The sequence below is a fragment of the Rutilus rutilus genome, assembly GCF_951802725.1.
Source record: "Rutilus rutilus genome assembly, chromosome: 12".
In the NCBI taxonomy this organism is placed as follows: Eukaryota; Metazoa; Chordata; class Actinopteri; order Cypriniformes; family Leuciscidae; genus Rutilus; species Rutilus rutilus.
The window spans coordinates 37,867,729-37,892,807 of record NC_140217.1 but is presented as its reverse complement, the minus strand read 5'-3'; the positions used below and the strand labels follow the sequence as shown (position 1 = coordinate 37,892,807).

The following is a 25,079-nucleotide window of genomic DNA, read 5'->3' as shown; positions in this document are numbered from 1 at the left end:
TTACATATTTGACAATGTGCTTGTTTGGTTTCCTTACATTCGAGTTATTGTGTCACACAAAGCTTGAAATTGGTACAGACACATCAATGATTTTATGGAGAAACACGTGAGACGATGTTGATACTTAAAACTGAATGCTTTAATATAAGAGTAAGGTAATGTAAGTTATAATAGAGCAACTAAATTCTCCTCTGGGACACAAATATACACGTCACCGTATTTGTATATATCATAGACTCAGTAACAACCTTTCATTGTATAAGTGAAGGGTCACGGCGACTCTCTTCTTCGGCTGATTGATTTCACACTGTGGAGAAGGACACCGTTATATCAAGCCGGATGAGTAGAGGAGGAATGGAGGCTCAATGAGAGAGAGAGAGAGAGAGAGAGAAGGAAAAGTATGGAGCCCAAGAAGTCATAAATCAGAGTGTGATTTTGTGCGGTGGAAGCGGCATGTGTGTGATTAATGATTCAGCACTTTAGGGGCTGTCAACGTCTCTAATTGGAGGACATCGCTCATCGTTAAAGGGGCCAAGGGGACGGCGACCCACCTGAGACACTCGTGACCCCTACCTCGCTCCCTACCGGCCCGAGAAACGTGGGGTCAGAAAGTGCGCGGAGCTTGATTCCTTCATACGCTCAACTGCAGACACACACCTGCATATCTCCAGAAACAATTATCAATGTATGGACAGCTTCTGCTATATTAATGCAATTAAGGGAACTGTAGAACTTTAGAAAATATTTGCAAATCCTTCCAGGTGGTAAACGGATATCTAAAAGTACTCAAAACTAAAGAAAATAAATTGTAAAATGAAAAACTCATAGTACATGATCATAATCCAGATGCTTCAGTGGCTTCATTTTTAATTGATTATGTCGCCGTTGGTCCAAAAGCACTAAGTTGTTTACATTCAAACACCAACATCTGCTTGCTGGCTGTCAGTTGCCAAGTCCTCTGATGTACAAATAACAGAGGAGTTCGAGGTTCACAAATGCCATGTACATGCTAGAGGAGAGAAAGGACACAGGATAGATGTTTTGTATCTTGTGTTTTGTGTTGGAGCTCTCAAAATAGAACGGCTAAAATTGAAATATGACATTAGGACGGGTAGAACACAGTTGCACATCCATGCAGCTAGAGATGAAACGGTATCATGATTATAGAGGCCAAAATGATCACGGTTATCAATTTTATAAATGTGCTGGAAATGTTCAAAAAGTACTCATACACACACTGAAATCATTTCACCAAGTTTAATGTTGAAAGCCAACAAACTACAAATAAAATAGTGTTACGGACATGTCATCTGAGGACTAATTCTCATTTTCCTTAGTTATTTTGCTTTTTTCCCCAGATTCACTAATAGGCTCGTTCTTACGTACTAGAGCACGTTCGCACATGCGCACTCTTCAAAAACGACGCTTTAAATCTCTTGACAAACGAAAAGATGTAAATGACAATTGTATGTATTCTAAATGAAATATATAGAATGTACTTATTTTGCTCAAGGTAATGATTTATTAAGTGCACATGTCATGCAAACAAGAAACTCTGCTTCTAACCACAGATCGAGAGCTGTCGTTCCAACCACACAACTTTGCGATGCTGTTTGCGAATGTTCGTTGGAACTATGGTTTCGGGAAACACCGACTCGTTGAACAATGCTGATACAAAGGAAAATGTGACTATAGTTGGCTAACGATGCTTTCGGGAAACGCACCCCAGAGTGTTACTGGCAGACTGGGACGAGAGGTGCCGCAATAAAGTAAAAAATTTGCAAAATAATGTGTTTTTTAATATTTAAGCATGAAACCTATAGTAAAAAGGGCATAATATGGCCTCTTTAAATAGTAAGAAGATCTGCACTTTGAGCAGGGTTTAGAAAATCAAATGAGGATGTTGTCTATGTTTATAAACATAATTATTACGTTTATATTGCTAAATTTGGACTGTCACACACATGCAAACACACTCTTAAAAAGCAAAAGTGTTAAGGTGCGATTGAGAGAGTCCTCAAAATGTCATTTTTGTCTCTCTCAACCTTTAATTAAACCTTCAAAACAGGGTGATAAAATTAACAAATGAGGTAATGAATGGAGTTAAACAGGTGGTCTATGGACGGGGCGAATGAACCAATCAGTGCGTCCTGTGTGGATTTTGAGCTCCTAATTAGAAGCTGTCTTGGGTAATTATGACTGGGCTCGACTGACGGTAAAAAACACTCGAGTGAAGGAGAGTCAGGTGGAAGAATAAACAAATAAAGGACATCGAGCTGAGATCCCCTCAAAGACGACGTTTCCAAATCAGTTGCCTGAAACGTGTCTAAACGAGCAGAAAATGGGGTGTAATTGTGTGTGCCGGTGATGTGTTTTCTCTGAAAAACACAGACATGTTTGTTATCAGGGTGATGCGGTCATTTATAGCATTCCTTCAGTTTAATCTCTCAGTTTAACAAGCAGACAGCACGAGTTTCAAGTGATTTTGTGCATCAAATCAAAATGGACCTTTGTGTACTTTTTTTTAATAAATGTTGTTTTAAAGAAATTCAATATTTGTTTTCATATTAAGGGATTGCAAATTCCTCCACGTCTAAAGCAGCTTTTCTTTTTTGGTGGTGTAACCGCGGCCGTATGTGTACCACTCAACATTATTATTATTATTATTATTTTCTGTTCAATATGCTGTTTCACCCAGAAATGTCACCTTACTGAAGTCAAATGCTTTGCAAATGTCATTTTCATGTTGGCTTTATTCAGAAGAGCATTCTAGCTTTCAACTCTTGCTATTTCTGCAGTAAATAGAATGTACGTTGAATGCAGAATGAAAATGTTGTCTATGCTTTGAAAAACAACATGACCTGTACATTTGCCAAAATATGCATTGCACAACCATGCACACTATATCCCACAATGCAATGTCCTCGACTTGACCTTCTATTTCCAGTGCGACAAAAGAACCGCCACCATTATAGTAATATCAGACACCATTTTAGCATCATCTTGACTCATTATTTGATCCGAATGTCAAAAATTATTTAAAAACTAAGGGCCAGAATTACTAAACAGAGCAAATTAGTGTGAGAGCCCAATTCCCAGAAAAAGCTGATAGGATGCATAAGGCGGCGTTCACATATCGCGCCTAAAAACGCATAGAAAACGCTAGGCGCGCCACGTTCTCCTTTTTCCAAAGCGCTCGGGTGGTTGCGCTCCGGAGGCGTCTGTCGTTGCTAAGCTTGGTTCTTGTCACGTGACCTGCGGTGCGCTTGCGGCATTCTGAAAAGTTGAGATGTTTTTATCTCGATGCGGCGCGGACGCGCTTGGAAAAAAACGAGCGCGTCGCACCGCGACTGCGTCGCTTCCATTATGAGCGCGCATACCGCGCGCCTACATTTGAAATAACGAACTTGCGCGCGCAAAAGACGCGATATGTGAATAGGCCCTAAGGATGTAGTGTAACGACGAATTGTTATTTTGACAACTTAGTGTTAACTAATAATTGTTGCAAATTGGTACTACCAACAAAATATTAGTGCATTCCTGGAACTGGGCGTCGTTACACTACATCCTTATGCATCGCTTTCTGCCAGGACTTTTACGTGCTTTTCCCAAATCACGGAAGTGACCTCGAGCATTAGCCATCAGGCAAGTGTTATTTAAATAAACTCCTGATGTACTTACAAACTTTCCAATGCCTCGTTTTATGAGTACAGAACCTATTTGTACTACTGTAGAAGTTTGGTACCATTCTGGGCATTATTAGTGTGGTAATTTACGAGATACAACCTTGGATCCATTAGCGCCTGCACTAAACCATTCGGCTGATATCTCTAACTTTAATAATGTTCGACCAGGGGAAAAAAAGCTTCTAGGGGGGTGTTTGGCTCGAGATCATGGTGCAAAGGACCCTAGGTTGATTTTACTCCGAACCATCCCTTTAAAGAACAAAGATGCAGCCGGATCATTTCCATAATGACCAACACAATCTATTAAGAGCAGCGCAAGTGTCTAGTTTAAGAAATGTTTTTATTGGGCGGTAAATAATGGCGCAAATACCAGTAAAATGATAAGCGCAAACCTTAGTAAATCAGCTTATGTGATTCATTTAAATGCACTCCTCACATAAATTTTGCATCTGAAAGGGAAACTCCTAAATGCATATGCAATAATGTCAGCCGCAAAAATAAACCTTTTCAGTGCTAGTTTCTTTAGTAAATCCTGACAGTAGTTTTTTAATGCCAGAAAAAGGGTTTGCGCTGGCACAAGCTGTTAGTAAATCTGGCCCTGTGGTTAATCCTGTTAGTTTAGGTGAGCTGATCTAGTTCCCGGTTTCAACTAGAATCATGACCTACTAAAGATTTTCTGATTATTAACGCTCTGAATCATGTATGAAACTGCAGCCAAAACAGTAACTGGAGTCAGATGTGAACTAGTCATGAGTAAATTCAATGCGCTGTGTCATCTTAAATGATTTACCACCAAAACTGAAAGGAATGCCATTTCCAAGAGGTTATTTGTATCATGTTTGTGCGCCTGTGTGTTCATGTCTTATTGAGGGGTATCAGAAAACCACCGTCTCCATGTTCGGCCCGACAACAGTTTATAATTGCATTTTAATAGACAATTAAAGGCAGGCCATAAATCAGTCGTCACTTGGCAGGAGGCTTGAAGTTAATTTTGAGGAAAACAAAAAAACAAACAGTGTTTGCTACGTCAACCCCAATTAACCCCTGCCTCTCTATTACTGTACACCGTACTTCACCTTGCCATGAAGGCGAGGGTTTGATTGTGAGATGAAGAATTAAACAGAAAGAGAACAAATTAATGAACCACAGTGAGTGAAAAATGACTGAATAATGACAATTATTGCAGAAAAGGTCAGACTGTAGATTATTTTGCATTTAATCCAGTCTTGTGTTTCATATAATGAAAGGGATATGCATGATGATTTTTATTGTAGGTTTGCTTGTCACACTGGAAATGTAAGGGAAAGTTGAGTGCATTGCATTGTGGGATACTGGATGTATCCTGCACATTTTAGCAAATGTAGTTGGTTATTGAATATTGCACATAGTATACATACTGCAAAAAATGTATGGAAGAAGGCCATTCCACTATACGTAAACGCAATTAGCATGCAGTTTATGGATCGACTTAATTATTATGCTCAGCATACATTCAGAATGAGGTATTTTATGAATACACACCATTAAAAGCCAGTGATTATACCATTTATGCTGCCTTGATACTTTCAGTCACTGAAGTTCTTTCAAAGGCAGACTTTTTCCGTGCTGAATTTGACTCAAGATGCATTAAAATGCTAATTATCAGCCTGTGTGGCGGACTCAAGACTCTAGAGCAGCCGTCATTCGACAATCATTGTGGTGATTTATTGACAGGGTTAATCGCCTGAAGGACTTCAATGCAAATGCGATAGCCATCGCCGACGCTAATTGATTTTCTGCAATTTACGAACACTTTGATACCTGCTGTTGTGTCGTGGATGAATAGACTGGCGATGTATTACGGCTTTTCCACCAAAGAGCTCCACCTTTGAGTTGTGGAGGCAGGATTACCCCTGTCATGTCTGTGTAATTAGTGTTTGTCTAATTAATCATGAATGCATGTGTGTGTGTGTATTTGTGTATGTGTGTGTGTGTCTAAATGATTTTCTGCACAAAGGTTTGCTGTGTGTCAATCAATGCATTCGGCTTGTGTGTGAGTGAGTGTGCTGATGTCTCTCTGGTTCTTCCCGTTGCAGCCGGATGATGATGATGGAGAAAACCTCTTGGAAAACCCGAACTCTCTCTCTTTGGAGTTTGTGGAGGACCTCAACTTCAAGAATAAAGTCAACTACTCGTATACGGCTGTACAGATTCCTACTGACATCTACAAAGGCTGTGAGTGCTGTCTACAAACATACAGTAGCGTTCAAAAGTTTGAGGTCAGGAAGATGTTTTTTTTATGGAATAAATACTTTTATTCAGCAAGGATGCATTAAATTAAGCTTGATACAAAAAATATATATGTCAAATAAACGCTGTTCCTTTGAACTTTCTATTCAATAAAGAATCCTGAAAAAAATTAATGACAGTTTCCACAAATATATGAAACTGGTTTCAACAATGTTTCTTGAGCAACAAATCAGCATATTAGAATGATTTCTGAAGGATCATGTGACACTGAAGACTTTATATTTCACAATGTTTACTGTTTTTACTTTATTTTTTATCAAATAAATGCAGCCTTAATTCAAAAACGTAAAAAAATCTTACAGCGGTAGTTGTATTAATAAACGTTTTATCATGTTCTCCATACAGTAACATCTAGATCAGTTAGTTTTGCTTCAGAGTCCTAATTTTCCATTGTGGCTAAACATAGTCCCAAAATTGTTCATCCTTCAAAAGTAAACTTAAAATCAACAATATTAGACTGGATTGGCTCAACAGTTTGCTAAATTAATAAGTAAATGGGAAACTGATCTTGCATTATTCTACAGTAGATCACATTTTACTTACAACTGTTTTTTGAGGATGATGGCATGTCACCCAAATAGAGTTTGATTAGACACACCGTTTGACTTGTCTTTTTTCTCACTATGCATGAAAACATTCTTAGATGCATTGCATTATTTGCATTGCATTGTTTTTTTCCCTGCCGTCAGAACAAACCTGTGAGCGATGGGTCGTGGACCACCAGTTGAGAACCTCTGATCTAAATGAACTAGCTTTGTTCAAGTCGAAACTGTGATTTAATCTAACTTGACTTTATTTTTAAAGGTCAGATCAGGTAGAGATGGCTCCTTATACTGTGCTTTTCCTTTTATTACAGTGTATAATGATCACTGGCTGTGTTGCTGTACTGTTTAGTAGGATTTATTTGGACATGTTTTACCTCTTTCACAGTGGGAATTCAAGTGTTACTGAAGCGTTTTCCTCTCTCTTTTTAAGCCAAGTATCTGAAAATATCCAGCGGTTGGTGTACGTGGTTTGTGATATCTGTCTGTCTGATGTCTGTGGAGGATTTCAGAACTGAATCACAGTCTTGTATCTACGATAACGTCTCCTGGGAATCCTTTGAGCGGAAATGATAGCAAGATTCACTCTGAATGTTCTTAAAGGGGCACAGAACGGTCTAATGATAGGCAATTTTAAACTACACGTAGTATATATAATATATAAACTAGTTTTTTTTACGAGACAAATGTTGGCTCTTTTGGTGTTTAGAAAGTGTTTCTGTGCCTCTCAGTTATTTGTTAGTGTGTTGACTAGGACAGATGTTTGTAGAATATCCTGAGCGACTCCTTCATCTGTCTGTGGATGTTGTATAGGCTTATGGGTAATGGATGATTGCTGGAAGATGAATGCTGGAAGATGAATGCTGGCAGAGTGTGATCAAACATTTGGACGTTGTTACTTTTGCTCTGCTGTAATACATAACCATCACATGTCACTGTACGAGGCTCTTTGTAAAGCAGGGATCAGGCTCTCTTTGATGCACAACATTGATGTTTCTTTGACCAAGAACAATTACACCGCTTACTTGAGGAGGAGTTGTGCAACTGTGAACTGAATATATTTCAACTGTGTTCTAGATTAATATTTGCTATAAAATGAATAAATAGAAATAAAACAGAAGTAAAACACATTGAAGCCATATCCTAGTGGTTTTAACTCACGCTTTTATCCGGCCAAATCCTGTCTCACCGTCAAATCCTATCCTCCTTAGACCCTAAAGCAATTCCACGAGCTGAAAGAACTTTTATTTATTTAGGTTTTTAGGGAATTTGCTATTTGGTACCCAATTAGAAAACAGTTTCAGGCAGAGCATTTTATTACAAAGAATTTTTATTTGTATTTTATTATTCATTTTGCTTTCATTTTGGGCACAAGTCCAGGTCATGAATAATAAAAAAAATTAATTCAATTTATTTCGGCTAGTTTTCAAATTTTCTTTTAGTTTAAGTTGAAGTACTCAGATAACTAAAAGTTAATAAACTAAAACCTATAACTATATAGATATATTTAAAAACCCCAAAAATGACAACAACACAAATGACAAAACAAAATTACTAAAACTTTTACTAAAATTAAAATGAAAACAGAACATTTTTAAATAAAATCTAATTCAGAATATTAACAAAAACTAATAAAATAAAAGTGATACTAAAATAACACTGATATAAAGCAAAAAGAAGACAAACATCTTCCCCTTAATGTGCAAATTTGAATCTGACTTCATCCTGACATATCCTGTTTCTGCCATAGTTTTCTGTCCTTTCTATAATATATAATATTAATAAAAAGGGAACCTTCACTATTAACTAGGAGTTGTCCCTCATAAACTCCTAATTACGGCTCATTGATAGTTGTTGTAGTGGTTATGTTTAGGTATGGGGTGGGGTTTACAGGATCTAGAATATATTTTTTATTATTTATTTATATAACAGTACGTTTTGCAACTAATTCTTTACATTAGAGATGCACTGACCATTTTAATCAATAAGGTTTTAGAGTGTCTTGACTTTAGAGGTTCTTGACTGTCCGCTGTAACGTGACGTGACCGTGGGCTCATGGGAATTGTAGTTCAATAAAGGCATGAGTGATAACCTCTCCACCTCTCTGCAGCTCAGGCTGCTAATTTGGCTTAAAGGACAGTCGAGGATGAGAAGGTAAAGCAGTATTAGCAGTCTGGTAAAAAAAAAAAATGTCTGGGAACAGGGATTAAACATTACCATGGCAACGGAAGATGTCCTGACCTGACACTCGGAGGGTTAGGAGTTCAACGGATGAAACACATCTAGATAAACGGGAATGAGAGAGTGGAGCTTGTAGATAGTCCCACAAAGTAAATTCAGCTGAAGAATAAAAAATTGAAACTCCACCTGCCTGACTTCATGCCTAACACCCGTAACCGTGGTAAAATCACTGTACCGGGCTTATTGCTTTTATAAAACCAAAATGAAATACAAAATTGTCCCCATTTACTTTATTAATGTATGTTCCTGGTCTTACTGGGTCTGTAGATTTAGTCAGCTAGACTAAAAATAAAAATAAAACAAGACCAGACCACAACATCATGAACCCAACCTAAAAACTAAAAGATTTCAGATGACTAAAATCCCGGACGAGCCCCCACTTGTTACGAGCCTCCTTAAAAGTCTGGTTAAAGAAGGTAGGTAACACAAAGTTAAAGGAGAACTCCGGTCAATTTTAACATTGAGCTAATTTTTTTGTACATTTGGAGTGCTGTCAGTACAGAGAACAACGACAAAAATCGGTGTTGCCTACACCGTGTTATCCTCTTTTTAAAAATTGCACCCTGTTGACTTCAATGGGGCAAGTTTTAAACCTGCTTTTAGCCTCTTAACATCCTTGATGTGTCATTACAAGTGCACAGGTCATGTGAGTGATTCCTTCGGGGTGAACGCGGGTGAATCTGACTGCAGTAGATGTGAAAGAAATATATAAAAAATTATGTTTATTCAGCCAGCGCTCATACCTGTGTTTACATCCTGTTTTCGGTCGAAGTCCAAAGTAGTCGATTGTCGAGTTCACGCGCATAGGTTTAGTACCTATGATCACGCGCGTGAACTCGACAATCGACTACTGTGGACTTTGACCGAAAACAGGATGTAAATACAGGTATTTGCGCTGGCTGAATAAACATAATTTTTATTCATATCTTTCACATCTACTGCAGTCAGATTAACCCGCGTTCACTCCGAAGGAATCACTTACATGACCTGTGCACTTGTAATGACACATCAAGGATGTTAAGAGGCTAAAAGCAGGTTTAAAACTTGCCCCATTGAAGTCAACAGGGTGCAATTTTTAAAAAGAGGATAACTCGGTGTAGGAAACACCGATTTTTGTCGTTGTTCTCTGTACTGACAGCACTCCAAATGTACAAAAAAATTTGCTCAATGTTAAAATTGACTGGAGTTCTCCTTTAAGAAGAGAACACAGGAACACTCCTGGTCCCAGTTCAACACACACAAGTCCACAAGATCTTAGTGGGGAATAAAATTTTTTGAATTTCTATTTTTTTTTAACATAAATGACGTTTAAAAACTAAAGTCAAAAGACTACGACTAAAACTAATTCAATTTGCTGTGAAAATGAACACTGGTTTATATAAGCACAGATAGTTAGTATAGGACATGTTTTTATACATTAGTCATCTTCATGAGTGAGTGTCTGGTACAGTCCATGAAAGAGAAGCTTCTTGATTGTTGAGGTTTTCTCTTGAAGGCTAGAGTTAGAGTTAGAGTGCTGCTGTCTTTGCTCTTACAGCCATTAAAACATTGTGCATTTCCCAGAAACATATATTCGTAAGTTATATAGCATCTGTGTGCATATCACAAAACCAATCTAAGGCTTAGTTTTACCACAGCTGAGCAAAGAAAACACTACTGCTGCTACTGACCGCAGGATTGAAGATAGTTTAGTCTGTCTAAACAAAAGTCAGTATTTACATAAAACACATCTTGACCAATGCTCTCCTTCAAGTAATGTGCAAATGTATTTACCCAGAGTTTTGATCAAGCACACCTGAACCAACAAGGTCTTCTAGGGCTACGTCTGCATTAATCCGGATACGTTTTCGTTTCAGAACGCTCTCCATCCACACTAGCTTTTCAAACATTTTCCAAATGCTTCTCATCCATACTGAAACGTCAGAAAACACCAAATGAACCTTATTGTGCATGCGAAAAACCTCATAAACGCTTGCTTAGATTATACAGACGGTACAGACATGATAAAGTTCTCATGCTATTCTTCTGACAGGATCATTTTATCTCAGCATTCACTGATGCGTCCAGGTCGCACTCAGTCCCCATTATATGTTTGGTCTAAAACGCAAATGCTCTCATGTTTTGTCTCATGTTGCAAATGCGAGTAGATTTTCTGTCATCTTTGCAGGACTGTGATATTAAGAGTGTGCGAATTAACATATCTTTAGCAACAGTGTGAAAGTGAATAGCACATAACAGGCACAATACCGGTATAAACATAGATATCTATCAGTTCAATATGAGTCGCATGACTAAAAATACGTCATAGTTTTCGAACACCTCTGTTTTCACAGTCCACACCGCGAAAACAACGCTTTCAGATTTATCCACTTGGGAAAACGTTTTCAAAAAGCTTTCTGCATTTAAATGAGACCAATCTTATTTATCATGTAACTGACATAAAAAAAAGTTATGAAAATTAAAGATTTTTTTTAGATGACTAGCTTGTAAGAATAGTCTAAGCAGTTTATGCAACTGGCCATTGGATAGTTTCTATATGGTTACTAGTGTGTACTGGATGGTCCTCTTTAAATTGTAATTTTGACACTGTTGAAATATGAATATAAAATCACTAGTTAAGTTACAGCACATCTCATCTCAACTCATTAATCATAGTAGGAATCATTCATATATGTAATTTTGAGTTTTACTTGAAATTTGATGTATATAAGAAATAATAAGAGTGATGTTTGCCTCAGTAAACCCCACTAATAAATCACAGCAGAACCACAAACAGGGTTGTACTCCGACCTCGAGGCACGTCCAGTCAGAAAGTCTCCCATTATCCCCATCCTGGTCGAGTGAGGACACGTCACATGTCCAAAACTCCTGTGATCAGGAGCTTTAACTGGCCCGTATTGTGTAGAGCTGATCTGAGCAGACGTGTGAGAGATAGAACCAGATGAAAGCAGGAACTTTCTGGTAATAGCAGCCTCTCAATGTGTGTGTGTCACTTTTCAGGCACTAAATGGGGCGGCGTGCGTGTGAGTCCAGCTTTGGCGGCTCTGCCAGGCCTCCTTGGCTATTTATTGAGATTGAGAACGTTCCTCGCCCGCCTGTAATGAACCGTTTTATGATTCATTATCCCACCCATGAATTCTGCTGCCAAGTCTGCAAACTTTCTAATTAGCACGGGTCAAACAGCCACACAGTTTCCGTCTAATTATCGACGCCTATTACCAAACGGACACTGGAGAAAAGCCATTGAGGAATGTAGTGAGGTGGGTGGTGCGGTGCTTAGACGGAGGTATTCGCAGAAATACAGAAACAGCTCAGATGTTGCTCTTTCACAGCTCTGGAGACTTAATCAACATCTTGTTTATATTTAAGTAACTTTGTCTTATATTTCGGGATCACTTCACAATAAGGTTCCATTTGTTAACATCAGTTAACTACATTAGTTAACATAAACTAACATTGAAAATGACTTCTAAAGCATGTATTAATCCTAATAAATTTACTACTAAATCAAAAGTGACCGTTCTTAATTTCTAATGGAATATTGCAGTATTTATTATAAATAATTTATCTGTGCATATCATTTTTTTAATTCATGTGCCTCGTAATCTTTAATCAAAATAACTTCCCCTCCTCTCGCAGCTCTTCTCTTCTCTTCTCTGATGATGAGGGCGGGGCAACCTGTCACTCACATGAGATCCACCAATAGCAAACCACCACCAAAATCAAGCCCCGCCCTTCATATTTTCTTTTTTGAGAAGCCTTTTCTCTTGATATATGTCACAATAGGGAATAAAAGACTATCGCAGCTTCTGTTTCATGCCAACTTTTTAAATTAAAAGTTGTATCTGTTAATATTATTTAATGAACATTAAATGGAGCTAACATAAACTAACAATGAAGAGTTTTATTTTTTATTGCCTAACATTAATGCTAAAAAAAATACTAATATTATAATAATAAATACTGCAACAAATGTATTGTTCATTGTTAGTTAATGTATTAACTAAACTTAACTAATGTGACCACTTTACCTTGTTAAATGTTACCAATGTTTCTCCTGCAATTCCTGGAGAGAGAAAAACAGTTGTCGTACTATACGTGTAAAGAGATGTGGATAAAGTCTCAGGTAATTTATCCTTTGGAGATTTTAATGAGAGAAATATTTGAGTTCATATTGAAATCTTTTCTTTTTGCAGCAAATCTGAGCACAGTTTGAGAACCTCTTCTGAACCGGATAAATCTGAACTGAAGATTACATAAGATGGGGGGCTTTTTCTCAAGAAACTGTGAACTTAATCACCACTCGTTCTCCTTTTAAACTCATTGTTGTCTAAAGAAAATAACTGAGATATTACAAAGATTGATTTTTCTTTCCTACAGTAAAGGTTCAGAGTTTTACTGCCACTGTTATAGGGGATGGTCTACCTGAAACTGTTTCTGTGAGAGTATATGCACGTTTATCTTGGTCATGCCTTTAAAGTTGCTGCATAATATATTCCAAATTAAAATGCTTTAAATGCATAAACTTGAAGACACTTGTGTCCGTAAGTCCACTCCTCCAAACGTAAGTCCACCACTGATGATGGCTATTGTACCGTCAACTCAACTCCAAGCAGATTAGCCCAGTTGACAGAAAATGACACGTATGCTAATACAGATCACGTTTGTTCATTATTATTCCGAGCAAACGTCTTTGATTTTAATCCCCACTGTAAGAAACTGTCACCCTCTAAAGTTCTCTTTCAGGCCTCAATTGTTGCTGGAGATACTGTTGGAAATAGTGCTTATTAAAGTGAAATTGAAAGACTAATTGTGTTTTTGCATGAAAGGCGAGGAGAAACAGCTTTCATTTGTCTGAATGAACGGATTAGCTATTCCCGTGGATACTGACAACCTTTTTACCATCCCTCTGAGAAAAAAAAATAAAAAATCAGGAACAGTATAGTGGATGCAGTGTTGGTTTGATTGTAATGGTGTGATTTGTTCCTCTCAGACGGCATCTGTGGGGGAAATAAACAAATAAAGGCTTGCATGTTGACATGGCAAAACATTTATGCATTTGACAAACGCTTTTATTCAAAGTGACTTGCATTGCATTCAAGGTATACATTTGATCAGTTCAGACACATGACCTTTTATTATTTGTATTTTATTTTATTTTATTTTATTTTTGGCAAACTAAGACTAGGAGCATGCACAAATAAAAGTAAAAATAAATTTTAATACATTTTAATTAAATACATTTTAATGTATCTTTAAATATAAATAAACAATTTCTATTATTTGACACTTTTATTATTATATTATATTATATTATATTATTATTAGTGACACGTTATATGAAGTCTATATGATTTTATAGGGGGACATCAAAAGCCTGCTCATCGTGAATATTAATTGGTATTAATATGGGTTAATTATGAATATTAATGGTTAAAATGATTTACGAGAACAAACAACTGATTATACGTTGTACTACAAGACATTTGAAATACATAATAGTGCTTTAAAGGGGCATTCCACCCATTTGAACATTGTTTTTTATTTAAAGTGGGTCATATATGTAGTCGAAATGTAAAATAAATTTTGAATTTGGTGCCTTCGTGACCGAGGAAAGACAAAAAATAACTTCAGGACGCATTTGTGTGAAAGACAACAACTCCCACAATGCACCACATTGCACAGCTCCGCAAGCCACTCCCACTAATCCAGAAAGCGCATATCTGCCTATAAGAGAAATAACTCTTCCGTCTACAAGTCTAGCTACCACCAGAGCTTGAAATTCATTTCACATTCACACAAAATGTCTAGTTAGTTGGCGAACTCATTACTCCTCGTTTGTATTTCTTTCGAAAAGGTGAATTATTGCATGGTACCTGGATGTTCAGTCAGAACATATGCGGTGCGAAACTAGGATAGTTCTCAACACAAACGTCCGTGTCCTCGTCTGATTCAGAGATTTCGTCCAGGAGAAATTGTCATCGTTGAAATTCTTTGCCGCATACGGACTCTATCTCGGTGTTCGTAGTTGCATCTTACAGTCTATGAGTTGCATAGTGAGATCACCGGCGCCACCAGTCCGCCCTAACTCGAGTCAGTCCGGGCTCCTCATCCGCGGCAGGCAGGTCTTCTGCCTCGGCGGCTCTTCGCTATAATGCGGCTTGTAAAGGTAGCCACAAACACCTGATTCAAGCATCAGACTTCCGAAATCCTCTTCCTCTAGTCTATATCATATTGAGTACTCTCCTCCGCTATTGTCATAACTTTACATCTGTCTCCACAGCGCCTGTTAGCTTAGCTTCAAACAAGATGGAGGATATTGCTTTCAGTTTCAGAGAGTAAAGTCCCACCCACTGATCTGTAATAGGTCTGTAGCGTGAGCGGGTCCCGCCCCCTGGGAAAGATGAGGAACGAGTGCTTGTAGTCTCAACAGAAATCCCCCCCTCTTACACTTCCTCCTACAATGACGCAAAATGACGATTTTTGCGTCATTGTAGGAGGAAGTGTAAAAGGTAAATAACGGATTTCTCCCGTCTCAGGGGAAAATGAGAGAGTGTTGCACGACCATTCAATAGTATGACTGGGTTTCTAACAATGCAAAGCTTAATGCAAATGGGTGGAGTGTCCCTTTAAGAATACTATTATCATGCATTATGCAATACAGATTTTGTGGGAAGTGTTACCACAGCCTCTAATGGTGTTTTACATACATCCAGTTTGACCATGTCATTATAAAGACAGAGCTGTAGGATCAGACCCACGTCAATCACAACATCTGTGTGCGTGCCAGCCGAAGATTTCATTGGCTTCTCTCTGCTGGAAGCGAGATATAACCGAACCCCCTTTGAGATGTGACTCTACAATAAGAAGTGGGACTGGTATAAACAGTGGATTTGAAGTGTTTTTTTTCTCCATCCTCCTCCTCTCTCTGCGTGCTCGTCCTGCTCAGTGAAGGGGCACTATCGCTCTCCGCCACACTAATTAAAAACCTCAACGCAGACAACGCCTTCCTTCATTCACCAGCACATTCACAAATTATATTTCCGCTGTTTATTGGTTACAGTATCATTTTAATTAAAGACTTCTTTCCTTTCCATTTTCCGCCAGCAGTTCTGAGATTCCGCCCTCTGTCGTCTCCCCCCCCCCCCCCCCCCCCCCCCCCCCGTTGTTTTTGCGGGAGCTTTTTAAAAAAAAAGATTACATGTTTTTTTTTTTGTGGAAAATGAATTCTGTATGGATTCAGAACTGAACTGGAGACATGCATTAGTTAGCTAACCAGTATCTGGCTTTGATATTATAATTTCCGTTGAAATGATTAATGATTAAAATGATTAAAACAATGTGAATGCTTTGTCAGATATTACCTTTCATGTAGTGTGTAATTAGCTGTGTGTGATTGTAAAAGGGCTGCAAAGTTTCAATGATCAAAGTGCAGATAAATGGAGTTATTGTCTCCCAAAAGAAAGCAGCGATTCTAAACCGCTTTAAACGAGACGTCAGTAATTCCAGTCTCACATTAGGTTTGTAGCAAGTTTGCATAAACTTGCCTGTTGTCTTCATTGGCTGCCTGTGAACAACGTTTCCTTTGCACCGCCCTCAAACACTAGCCTGGAAATCCAAGCCTAAATCTGAAAGATTAATGGTCTGGCGTCGACTAATGAAACTCGCCCAGCTCGAGGGGCGGCACCAAGCGTGCATTTGAAAATCTCGCTGCACGCAATTGGATAACACTACGACCAATCACAACAAGCCCCATACGCTTAGCCTCCAGCGGAGCTAACTGGTAGATTAGACTCTTGCCGTATCCGGTCGGCAAAACAGCAAAAACGCCCTTCTTGCAAAGGAACGATTCGAGCGGTGTCTTCTGTTCCTCTTTTAGATAAAAAGCCAAGTCTAACTCGTTCATTGTAGCGGCCAAAGCCGTTTCAAACAACTGGTGTTCATCCATAGCCATCTTGCAATGTTTACTAATGACTTCGACGTCGCAGCGCTGTCGTCGTCTGTTTAGCTCACCTCTGACCCGCCTATATCAGATAACCCGATGTGATTGGTGCAGCTTGGATTCAAGGGCATATTTAATGAGCATCATTACTCGACGCCAGAGTAAACTCGCTGAGCAAATTCAACTTGTGCTCTCGCGAGAACTCTGGATTTCCAGGGTACTCAAACACTGTAGTGTAGCTGAGACTGGAAGAGTTTGGTTCGTGTCGTCAACATGTTGAGAAGACTCTTGTTTTCTGCTCTGTCAAAGCAAATCCACTCTGCATGCACTTCAAAAGGATTGATACGGTAAAACCGACTCCATCATTACTGTTTACTGTTACCGTTAGCCTGCGGAGCTGAAATTCAGATGTGGTAATGGCTGTTTGGTTTACGACATGTGCTGTAAGCCTTAGACCAATCACAACAGACTGAGCCGTCTGACCAATCAGAGCAGAGCAGGCTCTCGGAAAAGGAGGGGTTTAGAGTCCTTTATCGAACCATTTCAGACACTGTGAGAAAAGAGGTGATGCTGCAATGTACTATCATATGAAAATTAATTAAACATAGTTTTTTTGACCTTGGATGCATGTAAACCAATTGTAGGAGACTCCACAACAACATTAGGAACCTTTAAAATAGCATAATAGGGTCACTTTAATAAATGCAACTTTATTGTAAAGTGTTAATAAAAAAAAAAAGTGTTAATTGAAATAAAGCTGGGGAAAAAAAGTAGATGAAAACCTGATAACTAACAGGGAAAAAACTAACTGAAAATAAGTTGCTAAAACTACTCAAACTAAAACTGAAATAAAAAGAAATGTAATCTACTGTAAATAGGAATATTTCAAAATTTCTGAAACCACAAACTAATATTAAAATGTAAACTGAAAATAAACAAATAAAAGCTAATTCAAAATATTAATAACAGTATGTAAATAATACTGAAATAACACTGCATATAGTATTCCTAAACTTACTGGAGTACTGGACGAGATTTCCCTGACTGATGCGTTTAGATGAATGTTTGATGTGTGGTGAGGCTGTTATTGTTCTTCCAGATGTGCGGTGTGTGTCTGCGCTCCATCACCTGAGGTCCGTGTGTTTGTTGTGACATATGTTCCAGTGCTCTGACAGGTGTTGGCATGGACTGCAGACACTGATAGTGGATGTGTCTCGCTGTCTCTGGCCTTGATGCCGATGAGATGTGAGGGCGGTGAATGTGTTTGAGGAACAAATGCAGAATGTGAAAGTGTGTCTGTACTTTTGTTCCCTGTGTTAATGTTAATCTTGTTAAACATGTTGTCGAAATTAACAGTAAGATTGAGTGATTTTACAAACTGTTACAAACCAGCTCCAATAAAATGTCCACATTTTAGTTCAATTCACTATTATGCTATTTTTCTTTCATAAAGTCATGTTGTCATAGTTTTAGACAAACATCAAGAAATTATGAGAGCCGGCTGACAATTTCGAAAACATCTTCAAACAGAAATAGAGTCAAAGCTCTTCCATATTTTAGTTTTTTAAAGAAATATGATGTATGCGATGACATTTTATAAAGGTTTTTATAAATAATAATATGTCTTTTGTTATTGTGGCCAAAAAATGTCTTGTGAAACTATGTTTTAAAAATTTGTAACTGTCAATGTACTACAAAAGTGTAGTTCAGTGTGTTAAGCTGATGTTAAAAACATTATTATTATTAAAGAAAAATTATTATTATTATTATTTTTATTTTTTTTGTAAATTCAATACATTTGCATAGTGAATATAATTTTTCTTTGCTCTAAATTATTTCAATAGTGCCAGAATAAAATTTGACTGGACAGACAGTGGCTTTTAAATCGGTTCTTTTCAGTGAGTCAGTCGAACAGCTTCATAAATCAGTCTGAATAAACCATTCAATTTGACTGAATCCGAATTGAAAGTGAACTCTGATACAATTAGAAATTATAACCAGAATTATCCATTTATATAAGATGTGTTTATTTATTGAAATGTATAATTGTTCTGACATGGATTTTTGCAAACACAGATTTGTAAATGGTAAAAATGCCTATGTTAGCATCCATCATTCGCCCAGCCGCGCTGATCCAGCACACAGACTCCAGAAGAGCGGTTTTGCTGAGCAATACGCATGACGGGATTCAGTATGAAGGATTTCTGGCTCACAGCACACCCCATAAATCGGCCTCGTAACCTGGGCTGCTCCTCATGTGGCGCTTTGCTCTGTTACAGGCCGAGCGTTTAGCACAACCGGCGCTCTTAAAAGTGTCCGAGGGATTGTGCTTGATGGTTTGGCTTTTAAGGGATTCACACACACACGCTCTTATTTTGAAGGATGAGCCCCACAGAGTCCCACCCCGCCATCCACAAATTCTCCCTCAGAGGATATTTTTCTTTTTATCAATTGTCCGGCGCGTCGTGTCCTCGAAAAATAAATCAACCGAGGCCTTTGTTTTGCGTCTGTTTCCTTATCTACCCAGCCCTCGTAATTCTACTTAGACAACCTGCCACAGCCCTGTGTGTGTGTGTGCGTTCCGTGTGTGTGTGTCCCAGCTGCTGTCCACTCCGGTGCGGTTGAATCTGCATACCCCCCTGTGTGTGTCTGATAATGGTGTAAGCAGTGTGCACGGAGGTCTGTCGTTGTATCCTTGACTCAAAGACACACTTAAATGGAAGATGAAAAACACAACTTTATCTATAGCAGAGCTGTTATAGATTTGATAATTTTACAGTAATATATAATCTTTCTGCCTTGAACTGGTGTCATTAGTAACGTTTAGTACAATACAAAAGATTTCTTACTATTAAATTTAGTTCTTTTGAACTTTCTATTCATCAAAGAATTCTGAAAAAACAGTTTCCATATAATTGTGAAGCAGCACAACTATTTTCAACATTGATAATAATCAGAAATGTTTCTTGAGCAGCAAATCATCATATTAGAATGATTTCTGTAGGATCATGTGACACTGAAGACTGGAGTAATGATGCTGAAAATTCAGCTTTGATCACAGGAATAAATTATATTAAAAAAGAATTTAAATAGAAAGTTGTTAGCTACTTTAAATTTACAATATTACTGTTTTACTGTATTTTTGATCATGTCACTTGGGTACTTTCTTTCAAAAACCATATTATATATGTGTGTGTGTGTGTATGTGTGTACCTAATAAAGTGGCCGGTGAGTGTATATATTAGTCTCATATGTAAGCAGTCTAATGTGCTCTGGTTGCATATTGCACATTTTGTCAAACGTACAGAAAGTTGACATATACAATGTGTTACTTGCCATTTCTTTGTAATTATTTGTGAGATTTAGTAGTAATTTATGTGATAGAGATAAACATGCTTGTGTGAGGAAGCAGACTGTAAGAAAGTGAATAAGAGTTCAGTAAGAAGGATGTGCAGGAGAAGAGAAGATGCAGAAGTGAACGAAGACTTTTGCTGGCAGTGTCAGGTCAGTGTTTGCGCTGTGTGTCATGAAGGTGCGTAGCTCTGGTGACGGAGGGACCACAAAAGATGGAGAGACATTACTGACACGCTGAGCGTAACAAACACAGACAGAGGAGGACAACAGAGAGTTTGAGGGAGTGAGACACGTTGCAAAAGTTTCACTTGCACTCTGAGACAAACTGCATGGGACCAAAATGGAGTACGCTTGCGGAGACCTGTCAGTTAAATAAAGCTAGCGCAACTACTGTACGCCTGCGTCCCAAAACCTTCTCAGGCCGTGTACACAGAGGTGGGACACAAGACACGACTGAATCCAGTGTGTGTCAGCTGAGATCCCATCAGACGGGTTTATATGAAGATCTGAAATATAAGCATTGTGGTCATTAAACATTTGCTTGGTTTTCTCTAACGTTCTCTTGAGTTAGTTTTAGATCATCAGACGTGAAGTTATGATGCTGGTCTGAAACATCTGTATTTTCATGCTGATTTACTGTCAGCTGATTTGTCATATACTGGTTAGAGAGTCAGTAAGGCTGCTGGCTTTGGTTTTGGACACATTTATAAACCTTATGATGGATTTATTAGCTTTATGACCAAGCGTGTCAGTTTTTGTGGCTTTTAGCTATTTTTTTTTGTTAGATTTAAGGCTATCTGAATGTGCTGTAAAAAAAAAAATTCACAAAATATACTACCTTTCAAAAGTTTGGATTTTTTTAAAGAAATTGATATGTTTATTTATCAAGGAGGCATTCAATTTATCAAAAGATCAAAAGACAGTAGACATTTAAAATAATTTGTATTTCAAATAAATGCTGTTCTTTTGAACTCTATTCATCAAAGTGTCACAGTTTCTCAGAAAAATATGAAGCAGCACAACTGTTTTCAACATTGATAATAATCAGAAATGGCAAATCATCATATTAGAATGATATCTGAAGGATCATGTGACACTGAAGACTGGAGTAATGATGCTGAAAATTCAGATTTGGTCACAGGAATAAATTACATTTTAAAATGCGTTCAAATAGAAAACAGTTCTTATAAATTGTAATAATATTTCACTATATTTCCGTTTTTAATGAATAAATGCAGCCTCGGTGAGAATAACAGACTTCTTTCAAAAACATTAATAAATCTTACTGACCTCAAACATTTCAACTGTAGTGTATATTTTAAAAATGTCTCTTCTGGGACTAAAATGGACCAGAAATCTCTGAAAATCCAAAATGGATCTCTTTTGACACACTATATAGTGTATGCAAATTGTGTCCAATAATATTCTCTCTCTAGCCAGCTGTACAGTGTATAAATACCAACTAGCAATGGCATCAAGTCAAGGTTTGTCCTTTTGATAAACGTCTTGATATTGCACTGTGTCTTTGGGTCTTTAAAGCACCAGTGCTTACTGTAGGTGGTTTGCTACAGAACCAGAGAATAAAAAGATCTTCTAGAACCTCTCTGATTGTACAAGCTTTCCTGGATGCCCCTTAAGTGTGTGTGTGAATCAGGAGCAAGCTGTTTTCCCCTCCACATACAGTGATAACCTTGTCAAGGTCAGGCGTGATGTGCGAACGTCTCCTCGGACACCGCAGGGATACTGTAGATGGTGTCCGACCGTTTGCAACAGGCAGAAGTGCTTCTCTGAATATTTCCATATAATTATGGAGTTCTGACACGTTTGTCTCTGTTATCAGAAAGATCTGCCTTTCTTTTTTTTTTTTTTTTTTTGGTTTGATGTTGTTTGTGGACATTTTAAAAGGCCAAATCCCCCTTTGGTCAGCATGATCACATCTATCTTATTTCACATCTAGTGTTAATTGTAGTGAATGTTATTTGTAAAGTACATTATGAAGCACATATATTATTATGAAGCACTGAAAAGAAAAAACATTTCTTTAAAAAGGCAACAAAAGTGTAAAATAAGAGTGACAATAAAATTCAAAAGTTTTGGGTTGCTAAGATGACTGAATGTCTTTTCAAGATGTCTCTTATTCAAGGTTCTCGAGGCTGCATTTATTTTCTCAAAAATACAGTAAAAACAGCAATATTGTGAAATATTATTACAATTTAAAAGAACAGGTTTCTATTTGAATATATTTTAAAATGTAATTTATTTCTCTGATACAAAGCTGAATTTTCAGCATCATTACTCCAGTCTTCAGTGTCACATGATCCTTCAGAAATCATTCTAAAATGATGATTTGCTGCTCAAGAAACATTTCTGATTATTGTCAATGTTAAAAAACAGTTGTGCTGCTTCATATTTTTGTAGAAACAATGATAAAAAAAATCTGCATTTATTTAAAATTGAAATCTTTTGTAAAATGATTAATGTCTTTACTGTCACGTTTCATCATTTAATGGATCCTTGTAAAAAAAAAAAAAAAAAAATTTTTTTCAATAAATCAAACCCTTCTTGACCCCGACCTTTTGAACAGTAGTGTATATAATGGCTATAAAAAAGAATCGTGAATGTTGAAGCTTGTCTAATTTCACATGGTAAAGTGTTATTCCACTGACTGTAATGATTGTGATTCGTGTCTCCTTCAGCTCCCACTATCCTGAACGAGCTGAACTGGACCCAGTCTCTGGAGAGGGTGTTCATTGAAAACAGTCGTGAGGATCCTTCACTGCGCTGGCAGGTGTTCGGCAGTGCCACTGGTGTCACCAGATACTACCCAGGTACAGTTCTTCTGTAGGAAACTCTGCTACACACCGCATTACATCCATTTGTCCTGTCACACTCTTGAGTGTGTCCTGTTTTCTCTCTAGCCACTAAGTGGAGAGCGCCCAACAAGATTGACCTGTATGATGTGAGGAGACGCCCGTGGTGAGTAGCGTCGCCTTCACACTCACACACAGGAGGAAAGACTCCATTTAGTCTGACTTTGATCTTGTTGGCTCCCCGGTGGCCTTCGCTGCAGAGAGCAAGCAAGCGTGTGAAGTTCAGATGAAGTCGGACTGCTGTAGTTTACAGCGGGGTCAGACCGGGGGTCAGTACGGGTCAGTCTCGTCCCCATGTGCTCCAGATCTATAGGGAAGATTTTATATTATGGTTTCCTGCACTGTTGCGTTTAAGAATAGAATTGCGCTGCATTCTCAGTGTTAACACAAGGGGTGCTATAGCAAGCATTAGTCAGTTTTCTATGGTCAGTTTTCTTTTTCAGGTTGACTACTGGTATAGTAGAGAAACTAGAGTTTAAAATAGAATGTTGGTACAAAGCCTGGCTCAGGTACAAGCATCAAAATGAGGGTAAAATCTGTGAAGAGCAAATCAACGAAACGTTTAGCTGAAGTTATTTATTATTATTTTAGTTAAAGTTATTATATTTATTTCGTTATTTTTATTTAACTGAAGTTATTTTATTTATTTACTCCTTTATGCATTTATTAAGCATTTATTTACTTATTTATTTAGCTGATGTCATTTTTATTTATTTATTTTATTCAGCATAATTTGTTTATTTATTTGTGTATTTATTTAGCTGAAGTTATTTTATTTATTTTTATTTTATTGGAGTTATTGTATTTATTTCATATTTATAGTTATTATATTTTCATTATTTTTATTTAGCATTAGTTATTTATTTAGCTGAAGTTATTTTATTTCTTTATTTTTATTTATTTATGCATTAAGCTGAAGTGAAAAATTTATTTATTGACTTATTTTTTTATTTTAATAGATTATTACTTATTTACTTGTGTATTTATTTAGCTGATGTTATTTTATTTATTTTTATTTTATTGGGAGTTATTGTATTTATTTCATATTTATAGTTATTATATTTTCATTATTTTTATTTAGCATTAGTTATTTATTTAGCTGAAGTTATTTTATTTCTTTATTTTGATTTATTTATGCATTAAGCTGAAGTGAAAAAGATTTATTTATTTACTTATTTTTTATTTTAATAGATTATTACTTATTTACTTTTGTATTTATTTAGCTAATGTTATTTTATTTATTTTTTATTTAGTATAAGGCATTTATTTACTTACTACTTTATGCATTTATTTAGATTATTTATTCAATTTTATTTAGAAATATATATTTTTTTTATTTTAGTTTACAATTATATATTTTAAAAATGTATTCCATTCATACCAGGATTTACCTTGATTTTTATTTTCACGTAATAACACTAACTAATTCAAAGTTTTGTGTTCTTGTTGGCTGTGGCTGCATTGCTATAGGGACTAGCGCTTACATGCTAACGTAAACATTTGTCCAGATGCAGTTTAATGATGTGGTAGTATGTCACAAAACAGGTGACATTTTCCTGAACGCTTAAAAGTATCAACTTTCTCATTTAGTATGTAGTATCAGTAAGCAAAAATAGCAAAAGTGCATTAGCCTGGGCCAAAGAACTTAGTAGGTAGTGCATGTAGCGGAAGCTTTCATCCAAAGCGACTTGCAGTACACTTGTTATAGGAACAATCCCTTCAGGATTAGCCTGGGGTTAGGTGTCCCGATCGAGGGCGAAGAAGAGCAACTTTAGCCGATACGCCACATCACCCCTACAGCAAGACAATCACCCACAGAAATACATCTCTGTCTACTTAATGAAGAAAGAAAACGCTGTTTAGAGGAAAAAGCAAGGTGTTTAAATCGAAAACAACTTGTTATCAGGTGCTTGCGTGTTAGCCGGGTGCATGGCTGGATGAGCGTGCCGCCGTGTTTCCCAGACTTTAGCGAGGCGCTAATGAGCCTCTTCTTTGACAGAGTAATTAAGTTCACACTCAGGGAAAGTGTCTCCAGCGCAAAGGAAAATGAAAAAACAATCCCCAATATACCTGTAAGAAGCTTTTAACCTAAAGACGAACAACACGCGCAGGCAGCTAGTTAGCTTGTTTGTCTGACAAAGCGCTAATGTTGCTG

General features: G+C 37.3%; 1 protein-coding gene across 4 annotated transcripts in view; it reads left to right on the top strand.

The window, feature by feature from the left end:
* The window catches only part of cacna2d2a (calcium channel, voltage-dependent, alpha 2/delta subunit 2a), a 212,215-nt gene that overhangs the window by 127,829 nt on the left and 59,307 nt on the right, over window positions 1–25,079 (top strand). For all 4 annotated transcript variants that reach the window (XM_084425665.1, XM_084425667.1, XM_084425666.1 and 1 more), the window contains 3 exons: window positions 5,762–5,900; window positions 22,751–22,882; window positions 22,973–23,030. In XM_084425665.1, the coding sequence (XP_084281791.1) occupies window positions 5,762–5,900; window positions 22,751–22,882; window positions 22,973–23,030 (329 nt within the window). The remainder of the gene's footprint in view (window positions 1–5,761; window positions 5,901–22,750; window positions 22,883–22,972; window positions 23,031–25,079) is intronic.